This window comes from Lepus europaeus, chromosome 7 (genome assembly GCF_033115175.1).
Source record: "Lepus europaeus isolate LE1 chromosome 7, mLepTim1.pri, whole genome shotgun sequence".
NCBI lineage: Eukaryota > Metazoa > Chordata > Mammalia > Lagomorpha > Leporidae > Lepus > Lepus europaeus.
In genome coordinates, this window is record NC_084833.1 from 8,046,019 (window position 1) to 8,063,219 (window position 17,201).

The 17,201-nt window shown below is 37.8% G+C and overlaps 1 protein-coding gene across 1 annotated transcript in view; it reads left to right on the forward strand.

The window, feature by feature from the left end:
- Positions 1-13,774, forward strand: part of LOC133764137 (steroid transmembrane transporter SLC22A24-like) — a 42,755-nt gene extending 28,981 nt beyond the window's left edge. Inside the window, exons 7-10 of the mRNA XM_062197814.1 lie at positions 10,736-10,950; positions 12,347-12,455; positions 12,912-13,115; positions 13,714-13,774. Coding sequence (XP_062053798.1) covers positions 10,736-10,950; positions 12,347-12,455; positions 12,912-13,115; positions 13,714-13,774 — 589 coding nt within the window. The remainder of the gene's footprint in view (positions 1-10,735; positions 10,951-12,346; positions 12,456-12,911; positions 13,116-13,713) is intronic.
- Positions 13,775-17,201: the final 3,427 nt, after the last annotated feature.

The window sequence follows — 17,201 nt, forward strand, 5'->3', positions numbered from 1 at the left end:
ATTTGCCATTCTATGAGTCTGCTGTGTATCCTGCTTCCCCCATTGGATCATTTTCTCCCTTCTATCCTTCATTATTTGCAGACTTGGTCTTATTTGTGTAATCTCTTTGAAACTTAACCTATCTTTTTGATCAATTATGTACTTAAACTGATCACTTCAATAAGTAAGATGGCATTGGTACATGCCTCCTTGATGGATTTGAATTGGAATCGCCTGGCACTTTTCTAGCTCTACCATTGGAGGTAAGTCCAAGTGAGCATGTGCCGAACTTTATATCTTCTCCCTCTCTTATTCTCACTCTTATATATAACATGGATCACTTTTTAGTTAATTTTATACGACTAAGAATAATTGTGTATTAATTAAAGAGTTCAACCAATGGTATTAAGTAAAACAAACAAAAAAATGCTAAAAGGAAAAAAAATAGTAAGTTGTTCCTCGACAGTCAAGACAAGGGATGATCAGGTCATTGTTTCTTATAGTGTCCATTTCACTTCAACAGGCTTCCTTTTTGGTGTTAGGCTAGTTGTCACCAATCAGGGATAACATATGATATTAGTCCCTTTGGGACTGGCTTATTTCACTCAGCATGATATGTTCCAGATTCCTCCATTTTGTTGCAAATGACCAGATTTCATTTTTTTTGCTGCTGTGTTGTTTTCAATGGAAATGCCTCTAATTTTTCCCCATTCAATATAATGCTGGTCATGGGTTTATCATAAATTGCCTTAATTGTGTTGAGGAATGTGCTTTCTAACCCTAATTTGCTTAGAGTTTTCATCATGAAAGGGTGTTGTATTTTGTCAAATGCTTTCTCTGCATCTATTGAGGTAATCCTATGATTTTTCTTTCTCAATTTGTTAATGTGGTGTATCACATTGATTGATTTTCGAATATTGAGCCATCCCTGCATACCAGGGATAAATCCTACTTGGTCTGGGTGAATGATCTTTCTGATTTGTAGTTGGATTCGGTTTGCCAGGGTTTTGTTGAGTATTTTTGCATCTATGTTCATCAGGGAGATAGGTCTATAGTTTTCTTTCTCTGTTGTGTCATTTCAAGCTTAGGAATTAAGGTGATACTGGCTTCATATAAAGAATTTGGGAGGATTCCCTCCCTTTCAATTGTTTTAATTGAAATTGAATAATTTGAGAAGAAGAACTGGCATTAATTGTTCTTTAAATGTCTGGTAGAAGTCAGCGGTGAATCCATCTGGTCCTGAGCTCTTATTTTTCAGTAGTGTATTTATTACTGATTCAATTTCTTTCATGATTATGGGTCTGTTTAGTTTTTCTATATTTTCATGGCTCAGTTTAGGAAGGTTGCATGTGTCCAGGAATCTATCCATTTCTTCCAGGTTCCCCAATTTGTTAGCATACATCTCTTTGTAGTGGATTCTGATGATTCTTTTTATTTCTGTTGTGTCTGTTGTTACATTTCCATTACCATCTTTAATTTTACAGATTTGGGTCTTCTCTCTCCTTTTTTTGGTTAGTTGGGCCAATGGTGTGTCTATTTTGTTTATTTTTTCAAAGAACCAGCTCTTGGTTTTGCCTATCTTTTGTATTGTTTTTTGGACTTCAATTTTGTTCATTTCTTCTCTAATCTTTAGTTTTTCTCTCTTCTGCTGGGTTCGAGTTTGGTTTGCTGCTGTTTTTCTAACTCCTTGAGGTGCATTGAGAGGTCATTTGTTTGGTTCCTTTCTAGTTTCTTGATGTAGGCACCAATTGCTATTACTTTCCTCTTAGCACTGCTTTTGCTGTATCCCACAAGTTTTGTATTGTCATTTTCATTTGTTTCTAGAAATTTTTTGATTTCTCTTTTGATTTCTTCTATGACCCACTGTTCAGAATCATGTTGTTCATTCTCCATCTGTTTGCATGTGATGCAGAGATTCTTGAGTTGTTGATTTTGAGTTTCATTGTGTTATGATCTGAGAAGATGCATGTTATGATTTCAATTTTTGTATTTGCTGAAGCTCCCTTTATGGCCTAGCATATAGTCAATCCTAGGGTACATTCCATGTAATGGGGAGAAATGTGTGAACTCTTAGGCTGTGGGGTGGAAGGCTCTGAAGATATCTACTAGGTCTATTTGGTCTATAGCGTCAATTACCTCTGTTGTTTCCTTGTTGGTTTTCTGTCTGGTTGATCTGTCCATTGGTGAGAGTGGGGTGTTGAAGTCCTTTGTTACTATTGTATTTGAGTCTATATCTCCCTTTAAGTCCTTTAGTAATTCTTTAAAGTAGCCAAGTGCCATGTTATTAGGTGCATTTACATTTATAATAGTAATGTCTTCCTGTTCGATTGATCCTTTAATCATTATATAATGTCCTTCTTTGTCTCTTTTAGTAGTTTTTATGTTAAAGTCCATTTTGTCTGATATTAGGGTGGCCACACCAGCTCTTTTTTTGATTTCTGTTAGCTTGGAATATCTTTTTACATCCTTTCACTTTCAGTCTGTGTGCATGTTTGCTGATAAGGTGTGTTTCCTGCAGGCAGCATATAGATGGATTTTCTTTTTTAAACCAATCAGCTAGTCTGTGTCTCTTGGTTGTAGAATTGAGGCAATTTACATTCAGTGTGACTATTGTTAAATACTATCTTTTTCCAGTCATGTTTCCTTAAAAGGGCTGTTTATGTATTTTGAGATTTGATTGTAGTTTAGTTGGGTCATTTTCTACATTCGTCTTTTTTTTTTAGTGAAGTGCTTGTTTTTGTATTTCTGTGTGCAGCACGTCTTTGAACCAGTGTTGTAGGGCTGGACACAAGGATACAAATTCTTTCAGTTTCCGTTTGTCGTGGAAGATCTTTATTTCCCTTTCATTCATAAAAACAGCTTTGCATGGTATAGTATTCTATGTTGTCATTGTTTATCTTTTAAAACTTGGAATATATCATGCCATTGTCTCCTTGCCTGTATTGTTTGAGATGAGAAGTCTGGGGTGAGTCTGATTGAATTACTTCTGAATGTTATTTGTCGTTTCTCTCTAACACATTTTAGGATTTGTTCTTTGTGTTTCACAGAGCTGAGTGTTGCCACAATGTATCACAGTGAATTTCTCTTTTGGTCTAATTTGTTGTGGCTTCTGTGTATTTGTTGAATTTGGCTGTTTCTGTGAATCTGCCTATGTTGGAAGTTTTCTGATATTATTTCATTGAAAATGCCTTCCAATCCATTCTCTTTCCACACCCTCAGGGACTCCTATTATCAGGACATTACAATGCTTGATTGAATCTTGTAGGTCTCCAAATGTATTTTTTATTTTCTAATTTCTTCTTCCTGTGTTTGATCTGACTGTATTATTTTTGGAAGTTTGTCTTCGAGTTCTAATATGCGCTCTTCTATTTCATCTGTTCGATTTCTAAGGGATTCCACAGTGGTTTTTATACAGTCAATTGAGTTTTTCATTTTCAGTATTTCATTCTGGCTTCTCTTTAGGATCTCCAATCCTTGGGTGTGCTTTTCATTCATATCTTGAATCTGTTTCTCATTACTTCTAAGTAATCTGATTATTAATATTCTGAATTCTTTTTCTGACATCACTTTAAATTCTTCTTCTTCAGCCTCTATTATAGATGGTTTAGCCTGCTCCATTGGTGAGTTCCTAGGTTCTTCTACATTCTTATTCAGGATTTTTCCTTTGTTCTTTGGCATTTCTGTTTGTCTTAATTTTCAGGTTGTTTTCATGCTGCTATGGGCTGCAATGGGTATGTGCCGGTAGCCAGTGTAAGCAGGCAGCTCCACTTTCTAGTGTTTGTTTATTTCTGGTAACTTGAGTAGGCTGGTACAAGAGCTTTGAGGTACCAAGCTCTGCCCCTTGGGGCCAGTCTCCCTGTTTCTTTGTTAGCCCTAAAGCATCTGGGCCTCCGTTATTCAGCCCCTCCATCACTGTGCCCTCTGTGCGATGAGCGGGGAGTCGCTCCAAACCAATGTTGTTCCTGCCACTGAAGTTCGCACGTTTGGGAGGCAAAAGCAGAGCCCACCCTCTTTCACACCAAAGTGTAAACAAACAAGATGGCTGCTCTCTGCCCGCTGTAGCTCTGGTAGAGGGGAAGACACCAAGGGATCGTGGTGTGTTCAATCTCTCAGTTCGTTCCCCTGGTTTGCGCCTCTTCCCACAGGCGCTGTGCACTTTGTTTTGATTTCTCTTCCTCTCAACCATGCGTGTGTCTCACCCGTCTGTCCCAGGATGGGTCCCAGTGGCAGCGGTGGTGGTAGAAGCAGCAGCAGCAGTCATCCTCCTGCAGATTCTTTGTTCCATTCAGTTTACTCTTGACTTTGCTGAGTGTTTCCTTTGCAGAAAAGAACCTTCTTAGCTTCATGTAATCCCATTTGTCTACTTCTGCTTTTATTTCCTGTGATTCTGGGGTCCTTTCTAAGAAGTCTTTGCCTATGACAATGAATTCAGAGTTTCCCTGATGTTTACCTCTAGGAATTTGATGGTTTGAGGTCATAGATTTAGATACTTGATCTATTTTGAGTTGATGTTTGTATAAGGTGTAAGGTAAGCACCTAGATTCATACTTTTGCATGCAAAGATCCAATTTTCCCAGCACCATTTGTTGAATTTTCTTTCCATAGGGATTGATTTTAGCTCCTTTGTTAAGGAATAATTAATTGTAGAGATCTGTATTAACTTTTGGGTTTTCTGTTCTGTTCCATAGATCTACTGTCTATCTTTGTGAAAGTACCCATGTGTTTGTGGTTTTTTTTGTTTGTTTGTTTTGTTTTTGTTTTTGTTTTGGGGGGGTGGGCAGGCAGAGTTAGACAGTGAGAGAGAGAGAGACAGAGAGAAAGGTCTTCCTTCCATTGTTTCACACACCAAATGGCCACTACGGCCAGCGCACTTCAGCCAGTGCACCACACCGATCTGAAGCCAGGAGCCAGGTGCTTCCTCCTGGTCTCCCATGAGGGTGCAGGGCCCAAGCACTTGGGCCATCCTCCACTGCCTTCCTGGGCCACAGAAGAGAGCTGGACTGGAAGAGGAGCAACCAGGACAGAATCCGGTGCCCCAACTGGGAATAGAACCAAGAGAAAGATCCATGCACTGATGAAAAGTATTCTGTTGTGGTATAAAATGTGCCATAAATATCAACTCTGTCCATTTAGTCCATAGTGACAATTATCTCTGGTGTTTCTTTGTTGATTTTTGTCCAGTTTTCTGACAATTGGCTAAAGTGTAGTATTGAAGTCTCCCATTGTTGCTGTGGATTCGTTTCTGAGATGAAGAGTGTGGTGGGGGCAAGAGGCACGGAGTCACCACACAGACTCCGGAGTCAGGTGAAAGCAGGCCTGAGGCAAGCAGCCTGAAGACTCGTTTATTTCAGTTGCTACAGCAGCTTATATAGCCAATGCAGCCAATCCAGTCAAGGGGAGGTTTATGCCCTAACCAATCACACCCTGTTGCCAGGCAGTTTTTGAAACCATACAATCACAGCCTGTTGTGAGGCAGGCTCCGTTGTCATGTGTTTTCTGAAACCGTCCAATCACAGCCTGTTGCCAAGCAGGCTCCACTGTCATGTGGTTTCTGAAACCATCCAGTCACAGCCTGTTGACAGGCAGTTTCTGTTGCCAGTGACCATCTTGGCATGGCCTTCTCATTCCACCACATCCCATTATTATTATATTCAAGAATATGTCTCACTGTAGAGGCATTAATATTTGTTTTAAATAACCAGAAACAAGGTATTGGATGCATATATATATATATGCAAATATATATATATTATAATCACAACACCATGTTGAATCATTACTTAATGCCTTTCTTTGTCTCTTTTAACAGATTTTGTGCTAAAGTCTATGTTTGTGATATTAAGATGGCACTATTGCTGTGTTTACTTTTTATTAGCATGGAATATCTTTTTCTATCTTTTCACTTTCATCTGAGCATATCTTTGTTTGGGAGCTGTATTCCTTTTAAGCAGCTAATAGGGAAGACTTTTTTTTAAACCTTTCAGAAAGGAAAGGTATATTTCAATTGTAGAATGAAGCCATTTATATAAGAAGTTATCATTCATGATGACTTGGTACTGCCATTTTATCCTAGCTATTCCTATTCTTGGCTTTGGATTTCCTTTATATTTTAATAGCACCTTTTTCTGTATTCACAATCTTTCATGACGATGAAAGCCAAGTTGAGCATGGTAAGTCTCCTCTCTTGTCAGCATTGGGAGACTATGATCACATCAGGCAGCATCATCACAGCCTGCTCTCCTCTCTGCCAAGGTGACCAATGCTCATGGTGAGCCCACAATGGCTACACACCCCATTAACACAAGCACAGGAACCACAGAGATCCTCTCTGTGGTCCTCAGTGTGGACACAGAACCCTACGCAATGACCCTCTCAGGCACTTAGAGAACTCTGAGTCTCTGAGGCAAGACACATGGATTTACCCAGACCCAGCTACCCCCAGTCCTATCATGTAGTCACAGATTTCAGGTAAGCAGGGCTCCCACAGTCAAAGGGACAGGGAATCCACTCTCAGCTCTGCTAGCCTACCCATCCACAGAGAGAGCTAGGCATTCCCAAAGCCAACTGCCTATTGGTGTTCCACATTGGCAAATTGATTCCTAGTGCCCAAGGTAGAATGAAGGGAGAGGAACACCTCTCACCCCTGCCAACCCTCCAGGCTAGAGTCAATGAGGACCACATATTTATCCCTCTGATAAAATTCCCTAGTCATGTGCACGTGAGCTGCACCTGCCTCTGCTTGCCTTATTGAGGTGGCTCTTCCTCCCTGTTGGTTCCCAGGCCCCCTTGTCAGGGGATGGGAAGGAAGCAGTGTGCTCTTCCTTCATACCGTTAGTGGGCACCCTGCCCCACGCTAGCACTCAAAATCAGTGTGGTCCACAGGGTTCACCCCAAGGCAATGTCACCAGTGACATGTGCAGAGGCAGACTCCTCTCACCTTACTCCAAGATGGCATCTCCTCTAGCCTCTGGCTGCAGAGTTTGCCATTGGTGTCCCCTCTTGCTACTGTGTGTATTTACTGTCCTTGCTGCTTTGTGGTATCTCTTGTTTCTGTATTTTCTACTATAAATGCCTCTCCCACTCTCTCCTGGAAACATACTCACTCTACAATTCTTCTATTTTGTTCTCCTGGTCACAATCAGCATGTCTTTTCCCCATTCAGCCATATTGAATCTCCCTGAAGCAAATTTCTTATTATACATAAAGTTTTTTTTTATAGTTAGTGTTTCTGGTACCTTGTTTAAGAAATTTTTGCTACTCCATGATTAGATATTCTCTTCTCACAAATTTTTGCTTTTCACAATTATACCTTTGACTTGTCTCTAATTTTTTGGTTGAATTTGAGATACTGATAAAGGTTCATATTTTCATGATGGACTGACAGTTGACTCCCACCAGATGAAAAATATCCCTTCCCTAATTAAGGTACTATGCATTTTTATAAATCAAAAAAATATATATATATATGTAATTTCTGGACTCTCATTTATGTTGGGTTACTATTCCTGCTTCAGATGTTTAAAAACCCAAGAATGAATCCATATTGGTCTGAAGTATTTTCCCTGGAGAGATAGTTAATTACAGGTTAAATTTCGATAATATAAATGACTTCTGAGAATTTGATCTTCTGTTTTCACATTGTTTTTCAAATTGTTTTCTCAAGAAAATTACCCATTTCATCTAAGGCGTTGAATTTGTAGGGATAAAATTATACACAATACATTCTTTGTATCACTTAAATGATGGTAACAAGTAAAGAAGTTACCTAATTTTCATACCTGATAGGGATAACTAGTGTACTGTTTGGGTGGGGGAAACTATCTTGCTAGGATATATGATTAAAAGGTTTTTGAAAGATATAATTTCACATACATTATTGTTTGCTATTTCATTGTTTTCTTCATTATCTCAAGTATTTTGTTATTTCTAAGTATGTGTGTGTGTGTCTGTGTGTTCCAGGTAGGGAAATGTAATTTTTTTCAAGATTTCTTTAATCTATTCTGATATATCCATGAAAATCAGTAAGTTCCCCATAAACATTATCAAAGCCATAATCCAAGTATTTTGAGAAGCTACATATTTTCATTCTAAATCAGTTCAAAATACTGTCTGATTGTGATTTGGATCCTCTTTAACTAAAATGTTTTCTTTCTTTTTTTCAAATTTTTTTATTTAAAAAATATACTTTATTCACTGAACAACATCACTTTTTTATAATTCTAATAACTCCATTTATGTGGATTAATTGGGGCCTCTACCCATTTCCTGCAATACTATAATTTAGTTTTTTTAACTATTATTTAATAAATATAAATATCCGAAGTACAACTTTGAATTATAGCAGCTTTTCCCCCCATAACCTCCCTCCTACCCACAACCATCCCATCTCCCACTCACTTTCCCATCCCATTCTTCATCATGATTCATTTTCAATTATCTTTATATACAGAAGATTAACTTCATATACACTAAGTAAAGATTTCATCAGACTGCACCCACAAATACACACAGAGTATAGAGTACTGTTTGGGTAGTAGTTTTAACATTAATTCAGATAATACAACACATTAAGGACAGAGGTAATACATGGGGAGCAGTGCACAGTGACTCCCATTGTTGATTTAACAATTGACACTCTTATTTATGACATCAGTAATCACCCGAGGCTCTTGTCATGAGCTGCCCAGGCTATGGAAGACTTTTGAGTTCACCAACTCTGATCTTATTTAGACAAGGCCATAGTCAAAAGTGGAAGTTCTCTCCTCCCTTCAGAGAAAGGTACTGCCTTCTTTGATGGCCCCTTCTTTCCACTGGGATCTCACTCACAGAGATCTTTCATTTAGGTCATTTTTGCCACAATTTCTTGGCTTTCAATGCCTGAAATGCTCTCATTGACTTTTTAGCCAGATCAGAAAGCCTTAAGGATGATTCTGAGGCCAGAGTGCTGTTTAGGGCATTTGACATTCTAGAAGTCTGCTGTATATCCTGCTTCCCATGTGGGATCATTCTCTCCTTTTTAATTCTATCAATTATTATTTGCAGACACAGATCTTATTTATGTAATCATTTGACACTTAATCCTATCTTTTTGAACAATTATGTACTTAAACTGATCACTTTAACAAGTAAGATGGCATTGGTACATGCCACCTTGATGGGATTGAATTGGAATCCCCTGGCACATTTCTAGCTCTCCATTGGAGGAAGTCCGAGTGAGCATGTGCCGAACTGTACATCTCCTCTCTCTCTTATTCCCACCCTTATAATTAACAGGGATCACTTTTCAGTTAAATTTAAATGACTAAGAATAATTGTGTGTTAGTTTAAAACTTCAACCAATGGTCTTAAGCAGAACAAAAAATGTTAAAAGGAATAAAATAGCAAGCTATTCCTCGACAGTCAGGACAAGGGCTGATCAAGTCACTGTTTCTCATAGTGTCCATTTCACTTCAACAGGTTTCCTTTTTGGTGCTCAGTTAGTTGTCACCGATGAGGGAAAACATGATATTTGTCCCTTTGGGACTGGCTCATTTCACTCAGCATGATGTTTTCCAGATTCCTCCATTTTGTTGCAAATGACCGGATTTCATTTTTGTTTTATTGCTGTATAGTATTCTATAGAGTACACATCCCATAATTCCTTTATCCAGTCTTCTGTTGATGGCATTTAGGTTGTTTCCATATCTTACCTATTGTGAATTGAGCTGCAATAAACATTGAGGTGCAGACAGCTCTTTTATTTTCCAATTTAATTTCCTTTGGGTAAATTCCATGGAGTGGGAGGACATAGTAGATGACCAAAGACATACTAGATGATCAAAGTAGATTCCTACCCTGGACACTTTTATATAGATTCTTTGGAGGCCCCCAAATGCCTTTTAGCCTCTCTCTGCATTTCTTGTGATATAGGAAATGTGTTTTCCTCTGACTGCTGCAAATATCTATCTCTCTAGGCTCTGCAAACTTGGCAGGGTGTTATATACATCACTTGGCCCACCCTAACCCCTTTGTCTTCTTCCTTATTCACACACAGGAATTCAAATGACACCAGCCCAGGTCTCTTCCAGAGCCTTTACTGATCTATGAATAAATCCATACATCCTTGCGATATCTTACTGAAAGTATACTAAGCCGCCACTTTCCTTGTCTCAAATCTGAGGCTTAAGGTTCATAGTTCAGTGGTTATAGCTCTTAGGTTACTTAAAACTGTCAGGTCTGTACATGCTTCAATACAGGAAACACATGGAAAGCTTTTAGCTGTAAGAGTTCTTGCAGCCCCAAACACAAGGATTAAGGTGAAGAAGGGGTCCACATTGGGGAGCAGAGAAGAGAATCTCACAGGATGTTGAACCTTGGCAGAAATAAATAATAAATACTCCCTAATTTCCAACATCTAACTGTATTTCAGGTGAATTCTTCATAATGTCCAGTTTAGTGATCAACCCGGAGTTCATATTACTTTTTCTGTATGAGTGTTTTAATATCTTTTACTGAAGTATGTGTACATTTGTACACCCACCTGTGCCCTCAGCAAAACCTGCAATAAACAGCCCATTCTCCAACATGATTTTATATTTAGATCATTGCCTTAAGAAGAAATATGCTATGAAGCAGGACAAAATGTCATCTGTAACATGGACTTCAGCTACCTGGACAATATTTTCATCAAGTATAGGACTTGTCTTCAAAATTGTAAATGACATTTTTTAGAATCTAAGCCTTATTAAATTTGTCTTTATTCCTTTATTCACTTCAGGCTGGGAGGCACTGTACCCTTTTATGGTTTGATACTCAACCTACAGGAGCTGGGGAGCAGTATCTTCATGTTCCAGATCCTCTTTGGAGCTGTCACATTAATATCCAGATGCATTATCCTCTTGATAATGAAATACATGGATCGTCGGATCAGTCAGTCATTGTTTTTCTTCCTGGCAGGACTTTGCATTCTGGTCAACACCTTTTTGTTCAAAGGTGAGAGAGGCCGGAGTTTGGGAGAAGGAATTGGCTTCCCTCAGTCCTCAGGAATTATGTGGGTTTATATGTGGCCAAAACGTTATATGGGTCTTTAGTGCAGTACGGCAAAGATTGCCATTGGCTTTGAGAGCTGAAGGCTTCCCTGAAGTTATTACGATGGGTTGAAATTTATCCTGGTAACTAATTGTTGGCATGTCTTAGGCTCCAACTGAGCCAGTGTCTGCAAGGGGTGGCTCAGATACACAGGTGTCTTCATGACATGCAGGATGAACCTGGACACCAGTATCAACTACACAGAGCCACTTCATACCAGTTATGGCACAGACTCTTGTCTAGTCATGCTTTAATACACATGGAAGGGGTTGGTCTTGCCGTTGTATCTCCAAACACACACACACGGTGCTCTCATCGTGTCTGTCTTAGATGCTTTCCAGTGTTAAGGCCTTCTTGCCTTGGCATCTCATTCACCCTTTGATATTCCCCTTTTTAAAAATTCTGCCATTTGAGTCACCATAAATGCAAAAGAATTTTAGGAGAAACTCTTTGACTACCGTGAAATAAAAATCCCTGCCTTCAATCAGAGAAATGAATGGCAGGAACAAGAGAGTCTCATCTGCTTTCATTGTTTAACTTGTTTTGTGATCTGTGGCCCAGACTGATGGGCTGCACTCCACCTCATGCAAATTTGCTGAGTTATTCAAGAGCATTCTTCATTGCATAAGGTCTTATTTCATTATTTTCATTGAATTTTATAGGTTCCTTCTTGAATTTTTAGTGTTAATGTTTCCCAGCGTGACATTGCATCCTGGGAATACGAGTCCTAACTCTTTCCTGAAATATTAGATCCTGTGTCTCTTTCCACTGTCCACTCCAAATAAGCACAATCTGTTACTGTTTGGTAGAATACCTGCCCTACATCAAAAATGGTTGTCCACACTCTTAATTGTAAATTGTTCAATACTTGCATATTTCCAGTTATTACCTGTAATATATGTATATACAGTAAGTAATATGAAATTACCAATGTTATATATAACACATAATAATAAATGACCTATAATAAGCATGCATGCATTTATTATCTGTAAATACATCTATGTGTTACAAAGTGCACAGGAACACAGGAAAAGTAACAATTACTCCAAAGTGCAGGAAGACTTGAAGTTACTGATTGAAAATTTTTCACTCATTGTTTAAGCCATGACATTCTGCAGTCCACATTTATCCATGTATGAACCATTCCATAACATCTGGGATGTGCAGTTTCTATGCAATAGATCATATATCTGAACCCCCCACCAACCTTCCAGCAGTATTGTTCCACAGTTATTTGTAGGTTAAAGGATTTCTCCATCCAAGGTTTTCTAACTCTTGCTGGTCTTCCTTTCTCCAGAAATGCAGACTCTACGTGTGATTTTAGCCACTTTGGGAGTCAGTGCTGTTTCTGCTGCCCTTGCTACTTTTTCAGTCCAGTCTGTAGAACTCATCCCTACTATATGCAGGTACAAGAACCAAAAAGCCATATGTTTGCTTTCTGAGCAGAACTTTTCTGGAACAATTGACATTTATTTTAGGAATAAAATTGAAGCTGTTTAGATGTCAGAGGAATAAATGGTGATGCAAATGAAGGCAACAACCAATAACCAGCAATTATTAAAGCTAACTTTATACCTGAAAATGTACCATGCCCAACAATGCATCATTCCATTTACCTTAAGAACCACTCTACAGAATCATGCTACGTTGATAGCTATTCAATAATGATGAAACTGAGGTTTCAAGCAATTGCCAACATCGAAAATCAAACAGGGACAAAAAGCAGTAAATCTCACTATTAAAGGTTTGCTGTGTTTAATAACTTTTTCAGTATACCCCATACTGAAAGCAAGATGATAAATAAGATGTTGCATGTATATATCTCTACAAAATTTTCTCTGCATTGTTATTTGCACACAAAGGTCAACATTTGCAGGAATCAATAATGTGTTCTCAAGAATTGGGTCAGTACTGGCTCCCCTCCTCATGACCTTAGTGGTGTATTCTCCCCACCTGCCCTGGATCATGTATGGAGTCTTCCCCATCCTTTGTGGCCTGATTGTCTTCTGCCTTCCAGAAACCAGGAATCGGCCTCTTCCTAACACCATTCAGGATGTGGAAAAGGAGTGAGTAAATCCTGTAGCTGTCAACAGAGTGGGTTGTAGTTGTGTCAAAATGACTGTCATGAGGAAAGGATGACCCTTTAGGGTTTTTTCCAAGTGAGCTCAGACCAAGGCTATTTGTTTCCATGTCCTTGAGTTCAGTGGCAACCTTGCCCTATCCATAGAGGTGTCAGATTCTTTGTGAGGTTCTCTAGGTCACAAAGACCATTCTAGACCAGTAGGTTTAATGGTGAAAAGGCCAAAAGTAGTCTCATTATGAATGGTTCATGCTCTCTACCCTTACAAAGATGACACACTCCTGACGTTTTCTCATAAATCTACTAAAATTGTAATGCTTCATTCTTATCATGCCGGTTTTATCATCCATCAACCCAATGAATATTTAATAAATGTGGGAAATAAACTGAGTTTGCATAATGGACATAAACCTGTTTTTGCTTTAGTTAGGTAGAATTATGGGACTAGAGTTTGGACAAGATTCCTTGCAGAATGCCACTATGTCTACAGTAGGTGGGTCTGTTGGGATATTTGTGAGATATGTGCAGTTATTCTGTATTTCTTTGTTTCTTGACTTTGTTTTTGTTGGATTTCTTTTTCCCAGCACAAAAGATTCTAGGAGAGTAAAGAATGAAGACACTTTCCTGAAAATAACACAATTTTAAGGCATTCAAAGGATTGACCCGGAGAAGAGCTAAATAAAGAGAAAAAATAAAGCTTGTTCCTATGTATCTATAAAACCAGTGAAAATAGAATGTACAAATGGGTGCATTTTACATTTGTAGACACTAATATATCAATTTTCCCAAAATCATTTATGGGTTTAAGTTATTCCACCAACCAACTGTTTACATGGGGGAGTAGTTGAAAACTAGCTCCAACTTCATCCACAACTTATTAGCAGCCAAGATGATTTATTTTTTATAAAATAAATTAGTCATGTGATCTTGCTATCCCAGTATTGGATATTTGCAAAGGAAATGTAATCACTATGTCAAAGAGATATCTGCAGTCCCATATTTATTGTAACACTATTTGTTGTAGCTAAGATGTGGAATTAATGTAAATGTCCAATAGATGAATAGATACAAAACAAATGATATAGATACTGAATATTATTCAGCTGTTAAGAAAAAAGCAAATCCCATCATTTGCAACAAAAGGATGGACCTGGAGGACATTATGATAAGAGAAATATGCCAAGCATGAAGACAAATGCTGCGTGACTCACTCATATGTAGAATCTGAAATGATCTCACAGAAATAGAGCCTAGATAGTGGTTACCAGCAGCTGAGGCAGTGGGATGAGGGATACGGTGGGGAAATACTGCTCAAAGGATATGAAATTACAGTTATGTAGAAAGAGTAAGTTCAAGAGATCTGTTGTACAACCTCATTATAATAGTTAATAACAATATGTTGTATTCTTTAAAAATGTTGAGAGTGGACAGTGTTATAACTACAAAAATGATAATAACTGTGTGATGTAATGAGAAGTTGAATAGCCAGATTTAACTATTTTGTCATACAAATATACACAAAACTGCATGTTCTGTATAATAAATAAAATTTTATCAATGAATTCAAAAACAAATAAGAAAATTTGAAAACAGGAAAAGGCACATCACTGGGTAAATATGGTTGTGTATGATAAAGCATATGATGAATTTTTTAAACTACAATCATTAGAACAGCAATAGTAGAAATGACCAGCAGTCATGATAATTCCATAAAAATACCCATATACAAAGAATTTATGAAATTTTGGCACCAAAAATTACATGTAAGTTGAAAGATTATGTAATAAATAGTAGTAATTACTTTTTCAAAATAAATTCACAAACATGATTGCAGTGTCTTCCTTTTAGTGGAAATATATTTTTTCCTTTGCATTCCTTCTGGCTCCATATTTTATACAAATGGGAATCATTTTAATTATTATCAATATTATCAAACATTAAAACACAAATGGTTTGATAAATTACTTCAAAATATATGCATGTACATGTATTTAATTTATATCAGAAATAAAATTATACTTCTGTACAAAATCTGAAAAGATTGACAATATTTTGAGTAACACCACATGAGTAATAAATGATTAAAAAATTAAAAATTTAGTTGTGATGAAAGAATAATGAAATACCAACTTTCATTTCCCAAAGCAACAATGATTTTTTTTATTAAACTTTTATTTAATGAATATAAATTTCCAAAGTACGGCTTATGGGTTACAATGGCTTCCCCCTCCCAAAACTTCCCTCCCACCCACAACCCTCCCCTTTCCCGCTCCCTCTCCCCTTCCAATCACATCATGATTCATTTACAATTCTCTTTATATATACAAAGATCAGTTTAGTATATATTAGGTAACGATTTCAACAGTTTGCCCCCATATAGCAACACAAAGTGAAAAAAAAAATACTGTTGGAGTACTAGTTGTAGCATTAAATAAGAGTGTACAGCACATTAAAGACAGAGATCCTACATAATATTTTTTTTATTCTGAAAGCTATAGCCAGATTCTATTGCAATTGAAATAGTGCTACATTCTGTTGTTTCTTTTTTTTTTAACTTTTATTTAATGAATATAAATTTCCAAAGTATAGCTCATGGGTTACAATGGCTTCCCCCCTCCCATAACTTCCCTCCTGCCCGCAACCCTCCCCTTTCCCGCTCCCTCTCCCCTTCCATTCATGTAAAGATTCATTTTCAATTCTCTTTATATACAGAAGATCAGTTTAGTATATATTAGGTAAAGATTTCAACATTTTGCCCACATATCAACATAAAGTGAATAAACTACCATTGGATTACTAATTATAGCATTAAATAGCAATGTACAGCACATTAAAGACAGAGATACTACATAATTTTTTTTTCAAATTAATTAATTTTCTATGCCATTTCCATTTTAACACCAGGTTGTTTTTTTTTTTCATTTCCAATTCTCTTTATGTACAGAAGATCAATTCAGTATATAATTAGTAAAGACCTCATCAGTTTGTGCCCACACAGAAACACATAGTATAAAAATACTGTTTCATTACTAGTTATAGCATCACTTCGCTTTAGACGACACATTAGGGACAGATCCCACATGGGGTGTAAGTACACAGTGACTCCTGTTGCTGATTTAACAATTTGACACTCCTGTTCATGGCGTCAGTAATCTCCCTAGGCTCTAGTCATGAGTTGCCAGGGCTATGGAAGCCTTTAGGGTTCGCTGACTTTGATCTTATTCCGATAGGGTCATAGTCAAAGTGGAGGTTCTCTCCTCCCTTCGGAGAAGGGTACCTCCTTCTTTGATGGCCCCGTTCTTTCCACTGGGATCTCACTCACAGAGATCTTTCATTTAGGTCTTTTTTTTTTCCATGATATCTTGGATTTCCATGATACTATACTCTCATGGGCTCTTCCGCCAGATCCGAATGCCTTGAGGGCTGATTCTGAGGCCAGAGTGTTGTTTAGGACATCTGCCATTCTATGAGTCTGCTGTGTATCCCACTTTCCATGTTGGATCTTTCTCTCCCTTTTTGATTCTACCAGTTAGTATTAGCAGTTACTTGTCTTGTTTGTGTGATCTCTTTGACTCTTAGACCTATCAGAGCTATCAATTGTGAGCTGATATTGATCACTTGGACTAGTGCGATGGCATTGGTACATGCCACCTGGGTGGGATTGTGTTGGAATCCCCTGGCACATTTCTGACTACACCATTTGCGGCCAGTCCGATTGAGCATGTTCCAAATTGTTCATCTCCTCCCTCTCTTTTTCCATTCTTAGATTTAACAGGGATCACTTTTCAGTTAAAATTTAAACACCTAAGGATAATTGTGTGTAAATTACTGAGTTCAACAAATAGTACTAGAACAACAACAACAACAACAAATACTAAAAAGGATAAAGTATTACATTGTACATCTAAAGTCAGGACAGGAGCTGATCAGTTCATTGTTGCTTATAGTGTCCATTTCACTTAACAGGTTTCCCCTTTGGTGCTCAGTTGTCACCGATCAGGGAAAACAAATGATATTTTTCTCTTTGGGACTGGCTTAATTCACTCAGCATGATGTCTTCCAGATTGCTCCA